This window comes from Cricetulus griseus, chromosome 5 (assembly GCF_003668045.3).
Source record: "Cricetulus griseus strain 17A/GY chromosome 5, alternate assembly CriGri-PICRH-1.0, whole genome shotgun sequence".
Lineage (NCBI taxonomy): Eukaryota > Metazoa > Chordata > Mammalia > Rodentia > Cricetidae > Cricetulus > Cricetulus griseus.
Genome location: NC_048598.1, coordinates 113,407,118 through 113,427,988, shown reverse-complemented (window position 1 = coordinate 113,427,988; position 20,871 = coordinate 113,407,118). Strand labels below are relative to the sequence as shown.

Here is a 20,871-nt window from a genome sequence, read left to right as displayed (position 1 = left end):
CATCTGAAACCCCAAGACAGGTGCACAGCTGGCCACAGCATCCCAAAACATATTCATTAAAGTATATCCACCATTAAGAATTCAGCTCACAAAATAAACACCAGACAAATGATAAATGGCACATCAAGACTACACTAACATTGTCTAATCCAACTTCATAATGTCTCTATGAATTATTTGCACCAATTCCCTCTCTCTCTATTGCTAATCCTTTGTGTATTCATGTAGACTTTTTAATCCTGGTTGACAGAATGCATAGGAAGGCCTTTGGGATGCAGAGCTTGCTATTAAACAAATAAATCTGATAATAGAATCACAGAAAATATTGTCAGCTTCTTTGCCAGGAGACAAAGATAGGCCAAGTGAATGAGAAATTTGTTGTGACCAGACTATATAGGCTTAGCCATTCCAAAGACATCCTTAGACTCAGTTATGCTCATCCATTCTTACTTCACATTCTTTATCATGCAATGGGTGGCATGGTCAACTCAAATCCCCCACAGGTGCACATATGCACACACACTATGCAATTGAAATTGTAGAAATTGTTGGATGGCCCATGAACATGACATCTCAATATATATTTATCTGGCTTAGTTTGAGGCAGCTATTCTGAGAAAGCGCAAACACAAGGTTACCTTTAAAAAACTGTCTTCAGATGAGGGAGACAACTCAGTTGGCAGAATGCTATGGAGATTTAAGCACCTGAGTTCAATTCTCAGAACCCACATATAAAAAAAAGCAGTGTGTGGTGGCATGTACTTGTAATCCCAGCTCTGGGGAGGAGGAGAACGGTGGGTCCCTGACACTCTAGCCTTGCCTACTGGCCAGTTCCAGACCAGTGAGAGACCCTGTGGTCATCTTCTAACACACACACACACACACACACACACACACACACACACACACACACACACACACACACACACACACACGAAAGGCTGTTCATTTGTAAAAGAAATTTACTTCTATCTACATTAGTGGAGCAGCAGCAGATTCAAGCAGAGGCTTCAATTAACTGCCTAGCAACTCACAGGAAGATTGTTAGAGATCACACCTGGTCCAAAGACAGATCATCACCCACTACCAGGCACTGTGTGAGCCACTATTTAAGACTTCATCTGTTTTAGGAGACACTATCCCTTACCCCACCATAGTCCCTGACCTTGCTTCTCAAGAGCCTCATAACCAGCTAGCCCTCCTTTGAGTCCTGTACTTCATCTATGGCTTCCATATGTCTGCATGTTTGTAAATCTGCCAATTTATCTCAGGATGAGAACTCCACCTTCAGAAAGAACACACGAACTTCATGGCTTTTGTATGTAAGAATGAGCTATGAGTCTTTTCTGTAAAATACTATAAACGTTGGGTTTAGACAAGTGTCTTGGTTACTGTTCCACTCCTGTGATAAGACACCATGTTCAAAGCAATTTATAAAAGAAAGCGCTATTGGGGGCTTAGAGTTTCAGAGGGTTAGTGTCCATGGCCAGGAGGATGGTAGCAAGCATGGTGATGGAGCAGTAGCTGAGAGCTCACATCTTGAGTCACAACTACCAGGCAGTCAGTCAACTGGGAATGGCACAAATCTTTTTTCTGTCTAATATTTTATCATTATTATTATTATATATTATATATTTCTTTTCTTTGGGGTGGGGCAGTTTCTCGAGACAGGGTTTCTCTGTTTAACTACCTTGGCTGTCCTGGAACTCGATCTGTAGACCAGACTGGCCTCGAACTCACAGAGATCAGTCTGCCTCTGCCTCCTGAGAGCTGACATTAAAGGTGCCACCACACCTCATGGCACAAATCTTTTGAAACCTCAAAGCCTTCCCCCAGTGACAACTTCCTCCAGCATGGCCTCCCGTCCTAACCCATCTGAAATGGTGACACCAACTGGGGACCAGATTATTCAAACATATGAACTATGTGACGGCTATTGTCATTCAAACCTCCACAACAAGGAATTCAAATATTTTCTCTCTCTCAATTCATAACTTTTAAGCAGATGTTTCATTCTTCCCCACTTCCTCATCCCTGTAAAAACCTTTGTTTTCACAAAGGTCCTGCTGTGTTCTAGGCATAAAGTGATTGGTCCCTTCCCCCTTCATTTTCTTTGCACTAATTCTTTTAAAACTGACCAATCACAAAAGAATGTGTGAGGTCAAATCCCAGCCAAATGGGGGAAAGACTCAGTCACCATCTTCATCAGAAGAAAAATCGAAGTTCACTTCCTACCTCAGTGTGCTTGATCCTCCATTTGTGTGTGCAGTGTGTGTGTGTGTGAGAGAGAGAGAGAGAGAGAGAGAGAGAGAGAGAGAGAGAGAGAGACATGTGTGTGCAGTGTGTGTGTGTGTGTGTGAGAGAGAGAGAGAGAGAGAGAGAGAGAGAGACTTGTGTGTGTGTGTGTGTGTGTGTGTGTGTGTGTGTGTGTGTGACCCCTGAACTTACTTCTAAACACCTATCCTCTGTAAGCATCAAGATGTTAAAATTTTTGATTGTACTCATATGCTAATGAAATTTTAGTCAAATAAGCCTATGAGAGAGATGACTATAGACATGCACACACCTTTCTTATTTGGAAATTAGGGACAAGTCTGCCACCTCTATAGCATTGGCTGGATTTTCTTTCCCTATTGCTGCTGCAAAACAAAAAGACCATTTTAAACTGTATCCTATTCTGTGAAATCCACAAGTCAAGCCATGACATTTTCCATTGATTTCTGTTCTGCATTTTAACTACCCTGTGCAGACATTTGAGAAATACAAATCATGCCCCATCCCCACCGCATCCCCTGCCAGGGCCTGTCGGTTTAAAGTCAAAAACACAAAGGTTAAGTGTCACCTTTAGGAACTATGACCTAGGACTTGCTTAACTGGTTCTGAATCAGTGTTCTCAATAAGGCAGAGAAGACAGGAAATTAAAGGGCAATTGGACTATCAAGAGAATCAGATAAACTGGACATCTATAAGACAAGAGACCCAAAATCTCTTGATATACATTTTGAGCCTCTGGGTACAACATATTTGTAGTTCTGGTCACATCAAATATTTGTGAAGGCTATGACTGAAGTTCAAACTCCAAGTAGCAGTAAATCAAAAGCCTTGCCTCTGGGAGTTCAATAAGCTAGGCTTGGCCAGCTGTCCCCAGCACTCCAAGTCAAGAACAGTAATGGAGAAAAGACATTTAGTCAACTCAGTTACACTGGGAAGAGGAGACTATAAAGGGGTTCAGTGACCCTCCAACCCATCTTTGAGGCACTAACATGTACCTCAGGAAGAACTGGTTGTCCTGGGAGGGGGGAACGGTATGCATAAGCACACATTCTTGATGAGGTATGGTCTGGTGCATTGTCTCCTTTTGGTTCTGCAAGATGGGTTAAAGAGCATTTATTCTTTGAGGGGTTCAGTCTGGTTCCCATAGGTGATTAGCTCAGGAGGGCAGCCTCACTGTTACAGATAACTACCCTCCTTTATGAGGGTAAGTTGTTTTGTGAAACTAGCTGTGTCTCCAGTAGTTTTTGACCCTTGTCATGAAGACGCTTATCCATCAGCCCTGAAAGGGTGACTCAAAGAAAAGGTGGCAGAGACAACAACAGAGCCAGAGGTGGACGACGTGGCAATTAGGCCAGAGACTAGTTTTGTCCATCACAGGCAGTAACTGGAATGGTGCAAGGGATGTAAAACAGACTCCTGACTCCATTTTGAAAACTTTTAGAGAGTTGTTTTCACTATAATTTTGATTCACACAAGAAGGCCCCAAGGAAACACTTGACTCTGTCACATGCTTAATGGCCATCCATTGTTAAATATATCATAGAAAACTAAAATTAAATTGTATCATCAGCTGATACTTTTTCACACTTGCAATCTCTATATCTCACTGCCAAATTAACTATGAAATTACAAAATTCACTGAGGATATGAAATTGTAGCTGTGATGTTTTTCCAAGTGAGTTTATACATGATGCTAATGCTGAATCATTAATAGTAAATACTAACACTGTTAGCATCAAGTTTTTTATTATATTTTAGAAGAAACTATTTTTATTTTTGCTGACCTTTTATACTGAATTTATTCTGAATCATCTGAGGCAAATCAAAAGCATAAATTCTTCAGCGTCTGCACACTTCAATCAAAAACAAATGGCTTGCTGTTGACTCTTTATATAATACAAAAACATCCAGAAGTTTGCCTACACATTTGGCATAAAGTACTTCTTTTTCCACAAATACTCAAAATGTTTTCTGAAATTAAGATAAAATATTTTGGTGAATCACTAATCATTCTCAGGTTTTTGCTGTTGCTTGATTTTTTTTTTAATTTTGTTTTGTTTTACCTTACCTGTAAAGCTGTAATCATAGTGTCTGAAGATTCTTTAAATAAAAAGTTAGTGGAAGGAAATGTAGGCAATGGAGAGACAATCTAGCCACCGAACCCCAGCTGTGACCTGAGGCATGCAATGCAGCTACAAAACTTCCCTGGGGACACTGCTCAGGCTTGGAGAACAATTGGGTGTCACCAAGGAATCCTTTTGTTTCAGTACATTCTTGTTTGTTCCTGGAGACTTAAAATCCACAGCTCTCATTGTGAAAAGAATAAGAGACAGTTTATTCTGGAGCTATTATGAGCAAGCATGGCCCAGGAAAACAGATTTACCTAAATTCCTAAGTTACCCTAATTCCATGTTTTAAAGAACAAAGAAAGTCATAAATCAAGGCAAGCTTAAAATACACTGGTGGATACACCAGAGAGCTAGGTCAATGCTAACTGAAGAGAGTTCTGCTAACTTAATAGCTTCTGAGAGGTTTGTGTTTACTATTACAAGGCATTAGTTCAGATGCGGAGTGGGACAAGGAATGGCTGCTCCAGAAGCTAAAACTATGCCCAGAATAAATAAATTAGCCTTTGAACCTACAAAATTCCAATCTCTCCACAGTGCTGAAAATCCAACTGGTTTATCAGTTTCTTCAGACACAGAAACTCCTTCTGGGAGGTTTTTGTTCACAGCCAACCACAGTTTCTTTTCAGGAATTTCACTCACACTCTCACACTGTGAAATGTGACATTTCACAGATGTAGATGGGTACATGAACCTCTCCATGATGTCAGAATTTATACATTCATGAACTAGATCCATTTGTCAGCCACCATTCAGTGATTAGACCTGATTTCACTGGATAATGTGGCCACTACAGAACAAGGTTGCTTTATTCCAATCTAAATTACTAATGTTCACTCTCAGAGTACACATCCCACTCCTCACGATGACATAAAGGTCAAAGAATGGCTACAAAAGGGTTAAAGAGTTTTCATGGTTCACAGAGGCTCTGTGAATAGCAGGGCAGGCTCAGAGCTACTGAAGACAGAGTTACCCAGTCCTAGTCAAAAAGACCTTTGGAGGGTTAGTTTGCAGTGGGCTGTTATTTGGGGGCAGGGCAAACTGCCCTCAAGCTGGAACCAGGGGATGGAGGCAACAATCCATCATTGTGGTAACTGTCATGGATAAGGCTCTCAAGTGACCAGGTGACAAGTCAGTGTCCCCTATGACTCAGTCTTAGGCACTCCTTTTATAGCCATAAAAGAGAGATTCTATCTGGTGTGTTTAGTCATTCCATGGGCCTGGCTTTTCTGATAGTGATCACTTGTTCCCATTGCACTGCCACGTGTGCAATGGGGTAATTTTTTTTACTTGTGTGAATAAGTTAGTACCTTGTGCCTTGTGGTGTATTGTGGATATGTGTTGACCATTTATTTACACAATCAGGATGTACAGTCACCCTACCTCTGCATTTGCACTCAAAGTGGAACCAGGGCAAGGCACAGACCAAAGCCAGTATCCCACAATATGGAACTTAGGACAAAATGGCAACATAGAACAGGATGTAGCTTGGTCTCTGGGCTTGTCTTATTAAAAGAAAAACCAGGATATGAGATCTGTATATAGACATCATGTCTTCATTATTTCATTAACTAGATGCTGTAGTTTCACATGTCTTTTTTTTGTCTTTATCTGAAGAAATACAAATGTCTGGATAAAGGCAGGGAAGCCATCCTCTCAAAGTGTTTGTTGGAGTTCATCAAACTAACCACATTTCTCAAATGAGAAAAGAAAGCAAATGAGAAAAGAAGCAAAGTGTATGGGAATGTGAAGTGAAATCTAGAGAATTAAAAGTTGCAGAGGTGTTTTGTATTTCATCTATTACTATGAATATGCACAGCACAAATCTTGTAAACTAGATTGTTATTGAATTTGAATGTATGTGATCATTTGCATTGTGAAACTTCATTTAATGTTGAAAGACCCCCGAAGAGATACTTTCGTAGAAGGAGACCCGCACCCAGGAATCAGCGAGGCCACGAACTTGGATGCAAAAGCAAGAGGCTTTATTGGAGACGCGGGTACCCGGGGCGACTTAGCATCTGTGTGGCTAAGCGCCTCGAGCCAAGGGAAAGGGGTCCTTATATAGGAAAAAGGCGCAAGCTAGGAGCAGGGATTCTATTGGATAATTCTAATGAGGCATTGTACAGAGCTATTCCCATTGGTCAATGTATATGAGGCGCTATACAGGGTTATTCAAATGAGGCAAAGTACAGAGTTATTCAAATGAGGTGAAACATAGAGTCTTTCAAATGAGGCGAAATACAGAATCATTTCTATTGGATGGTTCAAATGAGACACAGAGCCATTCCAGATCAGCATATTCTCAAGGTCTGGTGTCTGGTGTCTGGTACAGCAGACTCAATTCCCCCCCCCCGCTTCCTGATGGCTGACCTTGGGGGCGGAGACCTTGGGACGGAGTGTTTCTCTTCGGGCGGGGGCTCAGGGGCAGGGCTCCAGGCCGGCTCACTTGGTGTTTGTTCTCGTGCCGACCCACCTGGTGCTCGCCCTCGTGCCGGCCCACCCGGTGCTCGTTCTCGGGCCTGCCCACCTGGTGCTCGTTGCTCGGCCCCAGCCCCGAGGCGCGGTGCCAGGCGGGGCGGGCCGGGGGCGCGAGCCCTGCCGGGGTGAAGGCTTGGGAGGCCCCGGCAGCTTCGGGGCAGGGGGCTCAGGGGCATTTCGAGCGGGTCTTTCATTCCCCCATTTCTCTTGTAACTGAATGGAATCTTCCATTCAGAGGTCTCTGGTTAGGTCTTTCTCTAAGCTTGGCCATGCTGCCTCTAACTATTCCTGTATGGTCTGTATAGGACTACCTCAGAGAGTGATGTTAAGGATTTCTCGAGTGCATTGACTGACTCTTTTATCTGTGTGCATGGCTTGTTGTAGAAGCTTAAAATGATTAATTCCCTGTAAGGCAATGGTTCCGGTCCCTATGCCGGCTGCTATGCCCCCCACTGTTATCCCTCCTAATAATAGGGCCACGGTAAAGGATATTGGCTCCCTCTTATATCGGGTTGATTTCCCTAATATGCTGTAAAGGAAATAAGGAGAGGCATAGAGGTGGTACCGGTGGAGCCCTTTTGCCATCCTCTGGTTACCCGAATCTTGTCCCATGAGGATGAAGGCTTCCAGTGAGCATCCCCTGTCGTTTCGCATCCCCATGCAAGGGAGTTCCTTTTGACTTAGCATTCTAACCAGGGAAAATGGACGGCGAAATTTCTTTCCAAACTGCTTCCTGCTGACTTTGGGACGAAGTTAGGGACCCCAGAAGGTTGAAATGCTAGTCAAAAGCAAAAAGGAATTTAGGCAATGGGGAATCCATCAGGGGCTTCTGGTTAGAAGACATTGTTGCAGAGATAGGGGGTGTCCACATCAGCAGACTGGTTCACATCCATAGCAAGTCCAGGGCTCGCAGTCTACTTAGAACAGCCTGTAGTCCGCAACTGATATTCAGATGTCTGTCAGAAGCAGAAACCTGTTTAAGACATATTTAAACTAGGAACAGAGGTTAAAACTTATTTACTGAAGCCCACAGTGCAGAAAAAGCAGATATCTGGATATCTGTTCAAACAGCAAGAACATATTTATAACTTTGAGTCCTAGCAAGAACTACAGATTTGGACTATAAGCATGTACATTTCTCTTCTGTCCAGAGAGCCAGGTATGGATTGGACAGAGGTGCCTTTGGCCTGATGAAAAGCCCTTTAAGTTTGTACTTAGATGACAACCAAAATAAACTTAAAAACCTTGAGCTTGTGCCTGAACAGTAGATAGTCATTATTTTATCAGCTAACATACTGACTAGTCTATAGTGGATCTGACTGTCTGATGCTGTCAAGCTGACAACCAGTAATATTTCAGAGATCTGAGAAGGGTATATTTTATCCGAATCTACTAAAAAGTGACAGAAGCCAGTTAGAAGCAGGTCCATATACAGTTAGCCAAACCCAAGTTTCTCCATTACCGTTGGAGGCAGCTGTCTCAAAGAACAACAATCTTCGCCAGGCCTATACTGTGAGAGGTTTTATTTTCTCTCTGTGGAAGAGGGACATGGAAAAGACTGACCTTGTTTTGTCTAGGCAAAGGGGTACAATCAATTTTCCAGCGTCCAGCAGCTTTGTCCACGGTTTCGGCCAGGTTCTGGCAGGCGGCAGGTTTTATATCTGAGCATCTCACTCACTGGTCCAGGTGCAGGAACTGAGGTGCCTGTAATCTTCTTTGGAGATTTTGGGTCATTGTCAGGATCTGGCAGTCTGTCTGACATTATAAACTTTAAATGCCATATTCTGAAGATCTCTGAAGCATTAGAGGTCTGTTTGTCTGTTTTAATTACTTGCCTTAAGCATACATTAAGTATCTACAGGTGGCTAGGTAAGGTCTTATTTCTGTAAATAATCAGCACCTGCTCTAGAGAGGTACAGGTGATGCAAGCCCAGGGCAGGCACATCTAAGTGCTAGGATTCCTTAAACAGTAGCTTAACTTCTTTCTTAGGCAGGGTTTTTCTGTAACAACCTTTTCTCTGACCGTCTATAACTTTCCTCTGACCTTTTACAACTTGCTTTAACCCTCTGTAACTTTCTGTGACCTCCAACAACTTGCTTTAACCCTCTAACTTTCTGTGACCTCCAACAACTTGCTTTAACCCTCTGTAACTTTTACCGCTTGCTTTAACTCTCTATAACCTTTTATAACAATCTTTTCTGCTATGACTTGCTTTAATCCTCTATAACCTCCTAGTTCATTTCTCTGACTCTCTTAGACATTTTTAGACAAGTTTTCTCTTTTTTTTTTCCCTCTTTATTATTTACGTCTCCTACATTTTTTCTCATTTCTCAGTTAACATCAAAATTTTATCAAAGTCCTTTTTACAGTTCTTAATAACTTTAAGGCCGTTTAGATGTCCTGGTGGGGGTTCCTCAGTCAATTCTCCCGGGAGGAGTACCTCAGGTGTTTGCATTTATGCACATCAATTACAAAACAAAGACCAAACAACACAGAACAGGTTTTCGCAGCGCGGTTTCGACAGAGAGACGAAAGGAAGAATTGAGAGGGCGGGGGTCGAAGAAGGGGGCCCTCCTTCTTCGTCCCCAGTAAAGACTGCAAATCCCTCAAGCCGAGGGCCTTCTCCAAAGAGACTGGGAAAATGTCCAGTCATAGATCTAAGTTCAAAGTACAAATCCCTCATGCCGAGGGCTTCCCAAGTTCAAAGTACAAATCCCTCACGCCGAGGGCTTCAAACGCTACCAGGACGTCTCCTGGAGCCGCGGTCGGGAGTCCGAACTCGTCAGTTCCTCTCGGAGCCGCCAAATACAAATGTACACAGCTGTATACTACAAACGCAAGCGCAATTCACAAAACGGATTCAGACAGACAGGCAAGACGAGACCAGACAAGACAAAACAGCGGATCCGCACAACACTTACCTCCCAAACGTGGGTCGGTGGTCCCTGAGTGGGGGTCTCTATCCCGGATGAGCCCCCAAATGAAAGACCCCCGAAGAGATACTTTCGTAGAAGGAGACCCGCACCCAGGAATCAGCGAGGCCACGAACTTGGATGCAAAAGCAAGAGGCTTTATTGGAGACGCGGGTACCCGGGGCGACTTAGCATCTGTGTGGCTAAGCGCCTCGAGCCAAGGGAAAGGGGTCCTTATATAGGAAAAAGGCGCAAGCTAGGAGCAGGGATTCTATTGGATAATTCTAATGAGGCATTGTACAGAGCTATTCCCATTGGTCAATGTATATGAGGCGCTATACAGGGTTATTCAAATGAGGCAAAGTACAGAGTTATTCAAATGAGGTGAAACATAGAGTCTTTCAAATGAGGCGAAATACAGAATCATTTCTATTGGATGGTTCAAATGAGACACAGAGCCATTCCAGATCAGCATATTCTCAAGGTCTGGTGTCTGGTGTCTGGTACAGCAGACTCAATTCCCCCCCCCCTTCCTGATGGCTGACCTTGGGGGCGGAGACCTTGGGACGGAGTGTTTCTCTTCGGGCGGGGGCTCAGGGGCAGGGCTCCAGGCCGGCTCACTTGGTGTTTGTTCTCGTGCCGGCCCACCTGGTGCTCGTTCTCGGGCCTGCCCACCTGGTGCTCGTTGCTCGGCCCCAGCCCCGAGGCGCGGTGCCAGGCGGGGCGGGCCGGGGGCGCGAGCCCTGCCGGGGTGAAGGCTTGGGAGGCCCCGGCAGCTTCGGGGCAGGGGGCTCAGGGGCATTCCGAGCGGGTCTTTCAATGTTATTGAAATCAGTCTGTTTTATGACTACCACTTCATTAAATTCACCCAACAAATAGGCTATTTATTTTTATCTTACGCTAAGATGGCGGGTGCCACTATCTTCACTCTCCTAGAAGATTTATTGGACATATTTTATTGTTACTAAAACAGATGCTCTTAAGTGTATAATTTGCATTGGTCTATATATACACGTTATGTATGAGTAAAAGTGATAGATAAACAGAAAAAAACAAATAGAGGCAGACAGACACACACAAAGAAAAAATAACTTGTTCAGATTTAAGTGTATATAAGGTTTTGTGTTTGAGAAAAGAAATACTTTAAGAAACAGGTATTATTGGCCTGGAGAGATAGATCAGTGGTTAGTAAGAGCATTGGCTGCTCCTGCAAAGGACCCAGGTTCAGTTCCCAACATCCACATTGTGGCTCAAAACCATCTGGAAGCCTAGTTCCAGGTGATGCATTACCCCCTACTGGCCTCCACAGGCTCCTTCATGCACATGGTGCACATAAACTCACAGTTATGTGCACATAATATACTCTCTCTCTTCAACAAAAATATATAAATACAATTTGAGTTTTAATTTAAAATTATTACATTTCTTAGGGTACTCCCTGTTTCCCAGTCTCTCTGGTAGTGTGGATAGTAGGCTGGCTATCCCCTGCTCCATGTTTAAAATCCATATCTGAGTGAGCACATACCATGCTTGTCTTTTTGTGCCTGGATTACCTCACTCAGGATGGTTTCTTTGAGTGTCATCCATTTGCCTGCAAATTTCAAGACTCCATTGTTTTTTTCCACTGAGTACTATTTTATTGTATAAATGTACCACATTTTCTCTCTCCATTCTTCAGTTGAGGGCCATCTATGTTGCTTCCAGGTTCTGGCTATTACAAATAATGATGCTATACCCTAAGAGAGACATGCATATTACCCTGGAGAATGGGAAGGGGACGGGATCTCCCGAGTGGACTGGGAGCATGAGGGAAGGAGAAAGGGAACTGGGAGAAAGAGAGGGGGAGAAGAGGAGGGGAGAGGAGAAAATGGAGGAGCAGGAAGGTTGAGTCAGGGAAAGAATAGAGGAGAACAGGATGAGAGATACCATAACAGAGGGAGCCAGTATAGATTTGAGGAGGGATCTGGCACTAGGGAGATTTCCAGAGATCTATAAGGATGACACCAATCTAAGCAATAGTGGACAGGCTACCTTAAATGCCCTCCCCCAATAATGAGACTGATGACTACATTATATGCCATCCTACAGCCTTCATCTAGGGTCTGATGTAAACAGAGGCAGACAGCCACAGCTAAACACTGAACTGAACTCCTTCAACCCACTTGCAGAGAGGGAGGAGCGAAGAGCAAAGGGGTCAAGACTGAGCTGGTGAAAGCCACAGAAACAGCTGACCTGAACAAAGGGAGCCCATGGACCCCAGACTGATGGCTGGGAGGCCAGCATAGGACTGATCCAGACCCCCTGTAGTGGATGTCAGTGAGGAGGCCTCAGCACTCTATGGGGCCTCTGACAGTGGATCAGTATTTATCCCTGGCGTACGAATGGACTTTGGGAGCCCATTCCACATGGAGGGATGCTCTCTCAGTCTGGACACATAAGGGAGAGCTTAGGCCCTGTTCCAAATGATATGACAGACTTTAGGGATCCCCTGTGGAGGGCATCACCCTCCCTGGGGAGCAGAGGAAGAATGGGGTGAGGGGTTGGTAAGGCGTGGGGGAGGAGGGGAGGGAGAGGGAGCTGGGATTGACATGTGAAGCAGGCTTGTTTCTAATTTAACTAAAAAATATTAAATTTCATGTATATGTTATTTCTGTTCTTCATCAAAGTGCTAGAAACCACTCCAATTTTATTCTAATTTCTAATTTAATTTGACATGTTATTTACTTTTAAATAATATTATATTATTATTTTGAACAGTTCTCAATATGTACCCCACAATTGTCCTGCCCCATCTTCCTGGATACCAGAATTATAAAAGTATACAAGCAAACCTATTTCTCTCCTTTGGATAAAGTTAAGTGCTGTAATTTTTAGTCAGTGAAAGTTGCAGTTTAGGGCCACATTACCTGCAAGTGATGTGAAATCTTATAAAAGTATGCCCTCAAAATATTTGGGGTAGGGCAGCTCCATAAGACCACCTATGGACTCAAGAAACTCAACCTCTTTTCAAAATACCCAACAGGTGTGCAGATTATCCTTTGTTTTCCTTCTGCATGGCCCAATTTTTACACAGAGATTTTAATAGAACGAGCTGTTCTCATATCTTTTTAGCTCCAGAATCCTGGATCTGCATCAGTAAGCTTTTAATAACCCCAGGTAATGGGATGTAACTTCAAGTGAAGGCAATTTATGGGATCTGAGTTTCTTTCCAGTTTTTTTCTTTAAAAATAAAAATTGCATTATTGTGACGACACAAATAAAAACACCAGACAGCTAGATTAAGGTGCCACTCAAACACTGAATTTCTCACCCCCACAGCCCCTCACCTTTTTGGGGGGTGTGTTGAGACAGGGTTTCTCTGTGTCACCCTGACCATCCTGGAACTCACTCTATAGGTCATGCTGGCTTGGAACTCAGGATTCATCTGCTTCTCGAGTGTTGGGATTAAAGACATTTTCCACCGCCACCCAGCTTGAATGTCTTAATATTAGCAACATTGGACTTTATAGTCAAATAGAGGTTGAGAAGGGGTTAAAATAAATCTACCTCTTTCATTAACCTACCCTCTATTTTACCAAAATCCCTAAGTTCTTTTACAAACTAAGTTGGCCTGCTGGTGTTTTGATCAAGCATCTTTCAGATGCTTTTCAAGTACTGCCAAAGGAAGCAAGTAGTCCAAAGAAAGGATAGATGGAAGAAAGAAAGAAAAGATAGAAAGGGAGGAAGAAGAAATAAAGATCATAGAGAAAAAACTTGGCAATATGGAAAGAAAGATGTACTATATTAGTCTAGTATCTATATGTAAGCTAGTAAGTGACTGATGTGTGATTTCCAGTGCTCAAGGGAAAATCCAACATGGGCAGAGATGATTAATGGGACGCATCGTTGTATTTTTGCAAAGTGGGTTGGGACACTGGGCACACCTTTTCCATACATGATTCTATCCAAGTAATCACTATGTGAAGAGAGGAAGTCAAAAACTGGAACACCTAGATCAAGAATCATACTGAAATATTTGAAGATGCTTTCTTATTTATGAGGAGTTCCAGAAAGGAAAGTGGGGGATGCCATACCTTCAATTCGCAGGTCCAACAACAATGAATCAGGGCTCTGAGGAAGCATTGGCTGATTATCAGTTATCGTACTGCAGTAGACTCAGCATTCTCATGAGCCGAGGAACACACTATGTTCCTTGTCAGTGAGCAAATGCAGTGTGATGTTGGGTCCATTGATGAAGCTTAAGGATTCATTTTCTGCATCTGAATCACAGTCTCTGTCCTTATTTTGCTGGAGGAGAAATCACGATGGTTTTGTCGATTTTGTTTGTGCTGTAAAGGTCACCATGATTCCGATAAGGTATTCTTTGTAATGAGGTGAGTGATTAGAAAATACCAATGATGAGGACTCTAACCTATGACTGTCATCTCCTTAGGAAGCTCATCGAGACTCACCTGAAGACCATCCCCAGTCTGGCATTTTCAAATCTACCCAATATTTCCAGGATGTAAGTAATTATTTTAATATACAGAGAACTTTGCTGTTGTGACATACCTTCTAAGTGTTCTCTGTCAAAAAAGCAATATCTATTGTGCTTGCATAAGTCAATGGCATCTGCATTTTTAATGTATTTGAAATTTTAGTTATATTGTATTTACCTGCTTAGTTACAGCTCTACTTTTTTTATCCCTATAGGCCCTTTTAAACCTAATGCAAATTCCAATTCAATTCGTCACATCAAAGCCACCATTTTGTATATTTTAGTATATCCTAGGATGTGACAAAACCTTACCTGAGAATCCCCAGACATTTATATGTGTCTCTCTTACCCATCCATCCTAGATTTTTGTTGAGTCACTTCTACACTAGTACAATGCCAACATTTACATTTTGTCCCAAATGCAGTCAATCATTTCAGATTTCTCTCACTTATAAATGAATTAAAAACAATTCTAAGCCTTAAAAACAGAGAAGTGGTCTGCAGACAGATAAGAAAACGAACTTGCACAGTAGACTGACAATCACTGTGTGTGTGGATTTACAACCATTAGTGATTAACTCTGAGTCACCAAGAATCCTCAGTGTCCATTAAGGAAAGAAATAAAAGTGTTTTCTTCCTTAAAATCCTTTAACCAAGAACAAGTCCACATTTGAATTTTCTCCTTCACACCCCATGTCTGCCATCCTCTGTTGTCTGTTGCTTGAATCTGAATCTGTGCCTGCTTGAAGGCTTCCTTAATCTGTCTGTCCCTGTACCTTTGTCTTCCATCTGTGTGTTCTCTTGTGTGGCTGTATGTATCTGTCTGTGTGTCCCTGTGTCTCTCTCCTCCCACAAATCAGTCTGCTCTGTATTTATTGGACAGAATAGAAATCATCAACAGGGAAAGAATGGAGCACTTTACAGAAATCTTCAATGGAGTTTTACAAGGGTCAAATCACTAACTCCAACTGATCTTAGCTGATCCAAACAACAGTTTTAAAAAAAAAGACATTGTTTATCTGCCAATATCCATAAATGGATGCTTTGAACTTTTAGAGTAGGTTTTAGGAAGTTGCTTTCAACTTTGGTAATTTGCTACTCTCAGCTATTATGCACACGTGCAATTCTGGTCGGGGCATAGAAGAGTCCATAATTTAAGATTACTACTATGGATTATCTTAGGTTGCAAAAGTTGACTGCATGGGAAACCCAAAGCAAGGTAAGGTTGGTTGTTGCATTGTTCTCTTAAAAGCAGGTGGAACAGGCTGAAGAGCATGGTATACTAGTAGTCTTAAATCTCAAGTGACCTCTCAAGTTGTATTATCACCTTTGGCTGTGATATCCAGCAAAAGTTCCAGTGTCTTAGAATGTAAATGATATTTTTGGAATTTTGCATTGCCATAGTCTGCCCATGAAATGAGTGTGGTATTTGTCCCAGTTAATGGCAGTTCGGGTTAACTCAAGCACACCCAATAACACCAGAAGCGACCTGTACAGTTCATAGCCCAATTTATTCCAGGTACGGCATGTGTTGAACATCTGTTGCATCATTTCAGTGATTTTCAGCCAGAATCAACTCTGACATTTGGCTTTGCCAAAATTGCAGAGAAGAATGCTACTGGCCTCTAGGTGGTGGAGGTAAAGGATACGGGAGCCATCTTCCCCCACTCTGTATGGTCACAGTAAAGAGTTATCGAGGACAAAATGTCAATGGCCCTGAGGCCAAGAGGCCATTCTAATTGAACATGTGTGTAGGTGCTAATCAGACTTTCCTTTTTGTATTCTTACTACACAAACAAAATTAAAACGAGTCTGTACGAATAGATGCTAAGAGCATTCGCTGTTCTTACGGAGTACCCAGTTTCGGTTCCCAGCACCCACATGACACTTTGCAACTGTCTATACAGTTCTATGATATTAGATGACCTCTGTAGGCAAAGACACATACATACATACATACATACATACATACATACATACATACATACGAGCAAATATCATATATATAAGATAAAATAAATATTTTAAAATCTTATTTAAAACCAAAACAATATGATTAACCCTCTTCTTTTCTTACCCTGACTACTGTGCCTCGGTTTCCTTTCCTGGAGTCCCATTTTGTTTTATTTTTGGCAAGGCTAGTTCTTCTGCATGTATATATTCTATTTCCTCTATTCTCTACTCTCTTTGAGTCAATTCTTCCTTTTTGTTCTTTTGGCTTTGCTCTCATCTACTACAGCTATTTAAACAAATATTGAAGGTCTTGACTCCCTCCTATAATTCAAGCCTGCATCTAGAATGTCACTCCAAATATTGCCACTCTGATGTCCCATGAGTACTTCAAATTCAGTCTATCCAAACTAAGCAGGCTGCCCTTACTCCATTTCTTCTCTTTCTAATAGCACGGTCATTCAGTATCTTGTGAGCTGCAAGCCTCAAACTCCCGTTTAGTTTCTTCATTTGCCCTCATGCTCTGTAAACAACTGTGTATTTGGTGTCTCCACTTTAGTACCCCAATAGCTTGTCTATTCTTTTGTTCACACCTTCACCACATGTTTATGGAGCCCTACACTTGCCTCAAACTTTCCAGAATGCCCTGAAAACAACACTAGGCAATAGTCAGAGAGTCTTCAGTTTCATTCCCACTAAAGTGATAAGTACCATGATGGGGCCAGTTTCTGAAAACTGTAGGAACTCACTCAAGAGACAGGTTCCCTGAGTAGGAAGAAGGAGGGGCTAAGGAAAGCTGGAAGAATATCATCCCACCTATGCTTCATACTAGCTAGCCAAATGTAGAAGGGAATGTCATCATGAAACAGGGGATGTCTGAGCTTTCTGAGGAATTAAAATAAGTTCACTGGGACTGGAATTTCGGCTGCAGGGGAGACCAACAAATAAACTGAAAAATAAAAACACAGTTTAAAAAAAACACACAAGAAATGATCAAGAACAGGGTCTTTTGCTCCTGTTGTGTGAAAAAGGAGTATCAAGTCTTTTGTAGAACAAAGCCATTGGATGATGTTTAGCAGGCAAGCAAAATGCTCAAATGTTTGCTTCCAGGAGCTCTTGGCCATGCTGTGGACATGAGTTAGAACTCGAGTCATGTTGGAAACAGGAAGCTATTGAAGAGGCTGCTGAAGTATCCTCATGGGAGGGAAGGCAAACTAAGTACCAGTTATTAATTGGGAGTAAACAAATAAAGGTACAGAGATTTGAGAAATAAATGAGGGAGAGTTCAAAACACAAAAGTGATTGATTTAGAGGTGAGGGAAATAAAGAAGGATGGTATCTGATTTCTGAGTGGGAGATCTTAATGAGAACATTCATTGTGTTAGAAAATTGCAATTGTGCTTATTTGCAGTGGAGGATAAATGGTAAGTTAGCATTTCTGTTTGGGGCATATATTATTCTAGGTGTGTGTGTGTGTATTCTGCAGACATAGACTTTTTTTATTCAGTCAACAAGTATTTATTCCACCTTAACCATATGCACTTACTGGCAAAATTATATTCAACTGGGAGGAAACAGGTAATGAGTCAAAACATAATAAAGTAAGTTATATACTTATTCAGACAGAAAGAGTGCTTACAGGCAGGGGGAAATTCAAAGTATAATAAGGAATATTGGATGTTCTGGACACATCCAATGTTCTAGAATGAACTTCCTCTCTCCAAGCTCAGGGCAGTCATGTGAGTAGAGACTGAGATTTTTTGGAAGTCATAAAAACAGTCTCAAACTGGTCATTGGTGGCGCTGGCCTTTCATCACAGCACTCAGGAGGCCGAGGCAGGTGGATCTCTGTGAGTTAGAGGCCAGCCTGGAACAGAGCATGTTCCAGGACAGCCAGGGCTACACCGAAAAAATCCTGTCTCCAAAAACAGTCTCATGTACAAGAGGAACACTGCAGAATGAGAGATGCTAAAGAGTGAAACAAGAGCAGCCATAAATAAGTGTGTGTGGTCCCTGAGGAGGCTGAAGAGGATGGCAGCCAAACAGAATTAGGTGATGTAAGAAAAGCCACCTGTTCCACTGTCGAAAGAAAGTCACTAGTGGGCAATTCAAGAAATTTCTTTCTCTGGTTTCAACCTTTTCTATAAGAAGTTTGTCTACTAAGATTGGTGATAAACAGAATTCAAACTATTCTATACTAGAGAATAGGCCGTGGGAGGAGGGTTGACTGAGAAACACACAAGGGAGTATTTGAAAGTCTCACTGAGGCTTCCCCCAGGGAGCCAGCACTGAGTGTGCCGGTCTAAGATCCCTGTACCTTTTAAAGCACTTAATACTTAAAGCATTAATCCCACTTAATAGTCTACATCCCCAAGGTCTGTGAGTTCCTTGAAGCTAAGGAACAAGAATGTTTTATCAATGTCCAGAAAGATACCTTACATAAATTAAACGTTCAATAGGTATCTGCTAGATGCATAGACATACAGTAATAATAGTTAAAGATACAGTGTATCACAGAGAAGCAAGTGGAGATGCCCAGAATGACCTTAGGTTTGCCCAATAAATTAAACATCTCCACCAGTTATTCTGGCAAATGTTTCACAGCAGGAGAAAGGCACCTAGTTTGTATAATAGGTTGTATAGTCATCATAGCAACTGAGTCATATGTACATGCAATGAAGAGATGATGTCTTATTTTTGAAAAAATAAAAATGGGATGAAGTAAACAGTCATTGTTTCAATCCTATAATTAAGCTATAGCAAGCCCTGAGGTTAGGGAAACCTGACCCTCAGTTCAATGTGGTGGGTAGAATGAACTTTCTCTCTGCAAATTCAGTAGGAAATGTGGGGCAAAGGCTGTGAGGCAAATGTAGAAAGTCAGTTGCCAGCCTTAAGGATGAATCTTGCTCTACTTTCACCCACGAAAAGTTCTGTATGGTCCCTAAATAGTAAATGGATGCTGTGAAAAGTGTTCTGAGATAATATTTGGATCCAAACAATTTATACATTGTTGCTTAGCCACAAAGGACAAAGGGCTGGGAAACTTTATAAGTCAAAGGCTGTTTGTTTATAGAATAAATAATTCCAAATAATAAACACAGAGTAGCAACAACAACCCAACTGAAAAGGGGGCCCAGAGTCTTACAATTACTGCCCATCTTGTGAAGACTGTTATAGTAAGAAATTACCACGCCCTCACAAGCCCTCAGGTACTCTTGTAGCCAGCCCCTAAGAAGGCGTGGCTACAGCTTCCCCTACAGACTGTCATTCAATTACAGTTACCAAGGAAGCTTTAGAAAAAAAAGATAAGTGCTTGGCCCAGTCCTCATAACCCTGAATCAACAATACTGGAATGAGTCTTGAACATCTGTGTCCGGGCTGTTCAATTCGATATTCAGGGCTGGGAATCTCTGTTATGACTATGTTAATCATTCATTTTCCCAAATGTCATAGAAGAGTCTCTCAGTAGACGATGGTCATTGAATCTGTGTGCAATATTCTCGTTACAAGAGAAACTTGGACAAAACCATCTAAGACAACATAGCTTACATACAGATTCACAATTGCTCTTGTAAAGGGGCATCTCTCTTTTTCCCTCTTTCAGTCCCTAAAATGTTTATTTGCATGATATTTTCCTTAATAATTTCAAGATAAATCCTGACTTTTCAGTCTCACTCAAAATCAAGAAGACAGGTCTTAAGAGATAATGTAGTCTACATGGATTAAATGCATTAGTGATGAACCCTGATTACCAGTAATGCATCGTGTTGCATTCAGGAAAGAAATACGGGCTCTTCCCCTTTGAGCCATTTAACCAAAGGGTTTGAATTCTCTATTTCATGCTCTCTGTGTCTTCTGTCCTCTGTCTGCCTGTTGTACAAGTCTTAATCTTCGCCTGCCTGAGCACTGTCTGCACTGTCTGGTGAATCTGTCTGTGTGTGCGTGTGTGTGTGTGTGTGTGTGTGTGTGTGTGTGTGTGTGTGTGTGTGTGTGTGTGTGTGTCTGTGAGTGTGTCTGTGTGTGTCTGTATGTATCTGTGTGTGTGTATGTGTCTGTCTGTTTGTCTGTCTGTCGCTCACAATAGGCTTCACTCTGCCTTTATTGAACAGCACAGAAAGTATCACATGGGAAGGAATGGGTGACTTTACAAAAGTGTTTGAGTTTTACAAGGTATTCTCACGGATTCCAACTGATCCCAACTGACTAAAAATAACAAACATTGTTTATCAACCAATATCCATAAATGGATACCTTCAACCTTTGTGGTAAATTGCAGAATTATTGCTTTCAACTACTGTATTTGCTGCTTTCAACAAATACAACATATGCATTGTTACAGGACAAGGGCAAGGAAAGCACATAATATTTTTGTTGTTGATGTATATTTGTTTTTTTGGTTTTCCAGACAGGGTTTTTCTGTGTAAACAGATGTGGCTATCCTGGAATTCACTTTGTAAACCAGGCTGGCCTTGAACTCACAGATTTCCACCTGCCTCTGCCTTCTGAGTGCTGGGACTAGAGACAAGTGACAACACACCCTCCTTTAAAAAAAAAAAAAAGCACACAATTCAACGTTACAGCTGTGCATTAGCTTAGGATGTAAAAAGTTAACTTCATGGGAAATGCAAGGAAAGTAAGGTTGGTTGCTACA

At 42.0% G+C, this 20,871-nt stretch overlaps 1 protein-coding gene across 2 annotated transcripts in view; it reads left to right on the top strand.

Annotated features, from left to right (window-relative positions):
* The window catches only part of Tshr (thyroid stimulating hormone receptor), a 122,181-nt gene that overhangs the window by 56,970 nt on the left and 44,340 nt on the right, over window positions 1–20,871 (top strand). For both annotated transcript variants that reach the window (XM_035445922.1, XM_035445923.1), the window contains exon 2: window positions 14,227–14,298. In XM_035445922.1, coding sequence (XP_035301813.1) covers window positions 14,227–14,298 — 72 coding nt within the window. The remainder of the gene's footprint in view (window positions 1–14,226; window positions 14,299–20,871) is intronic.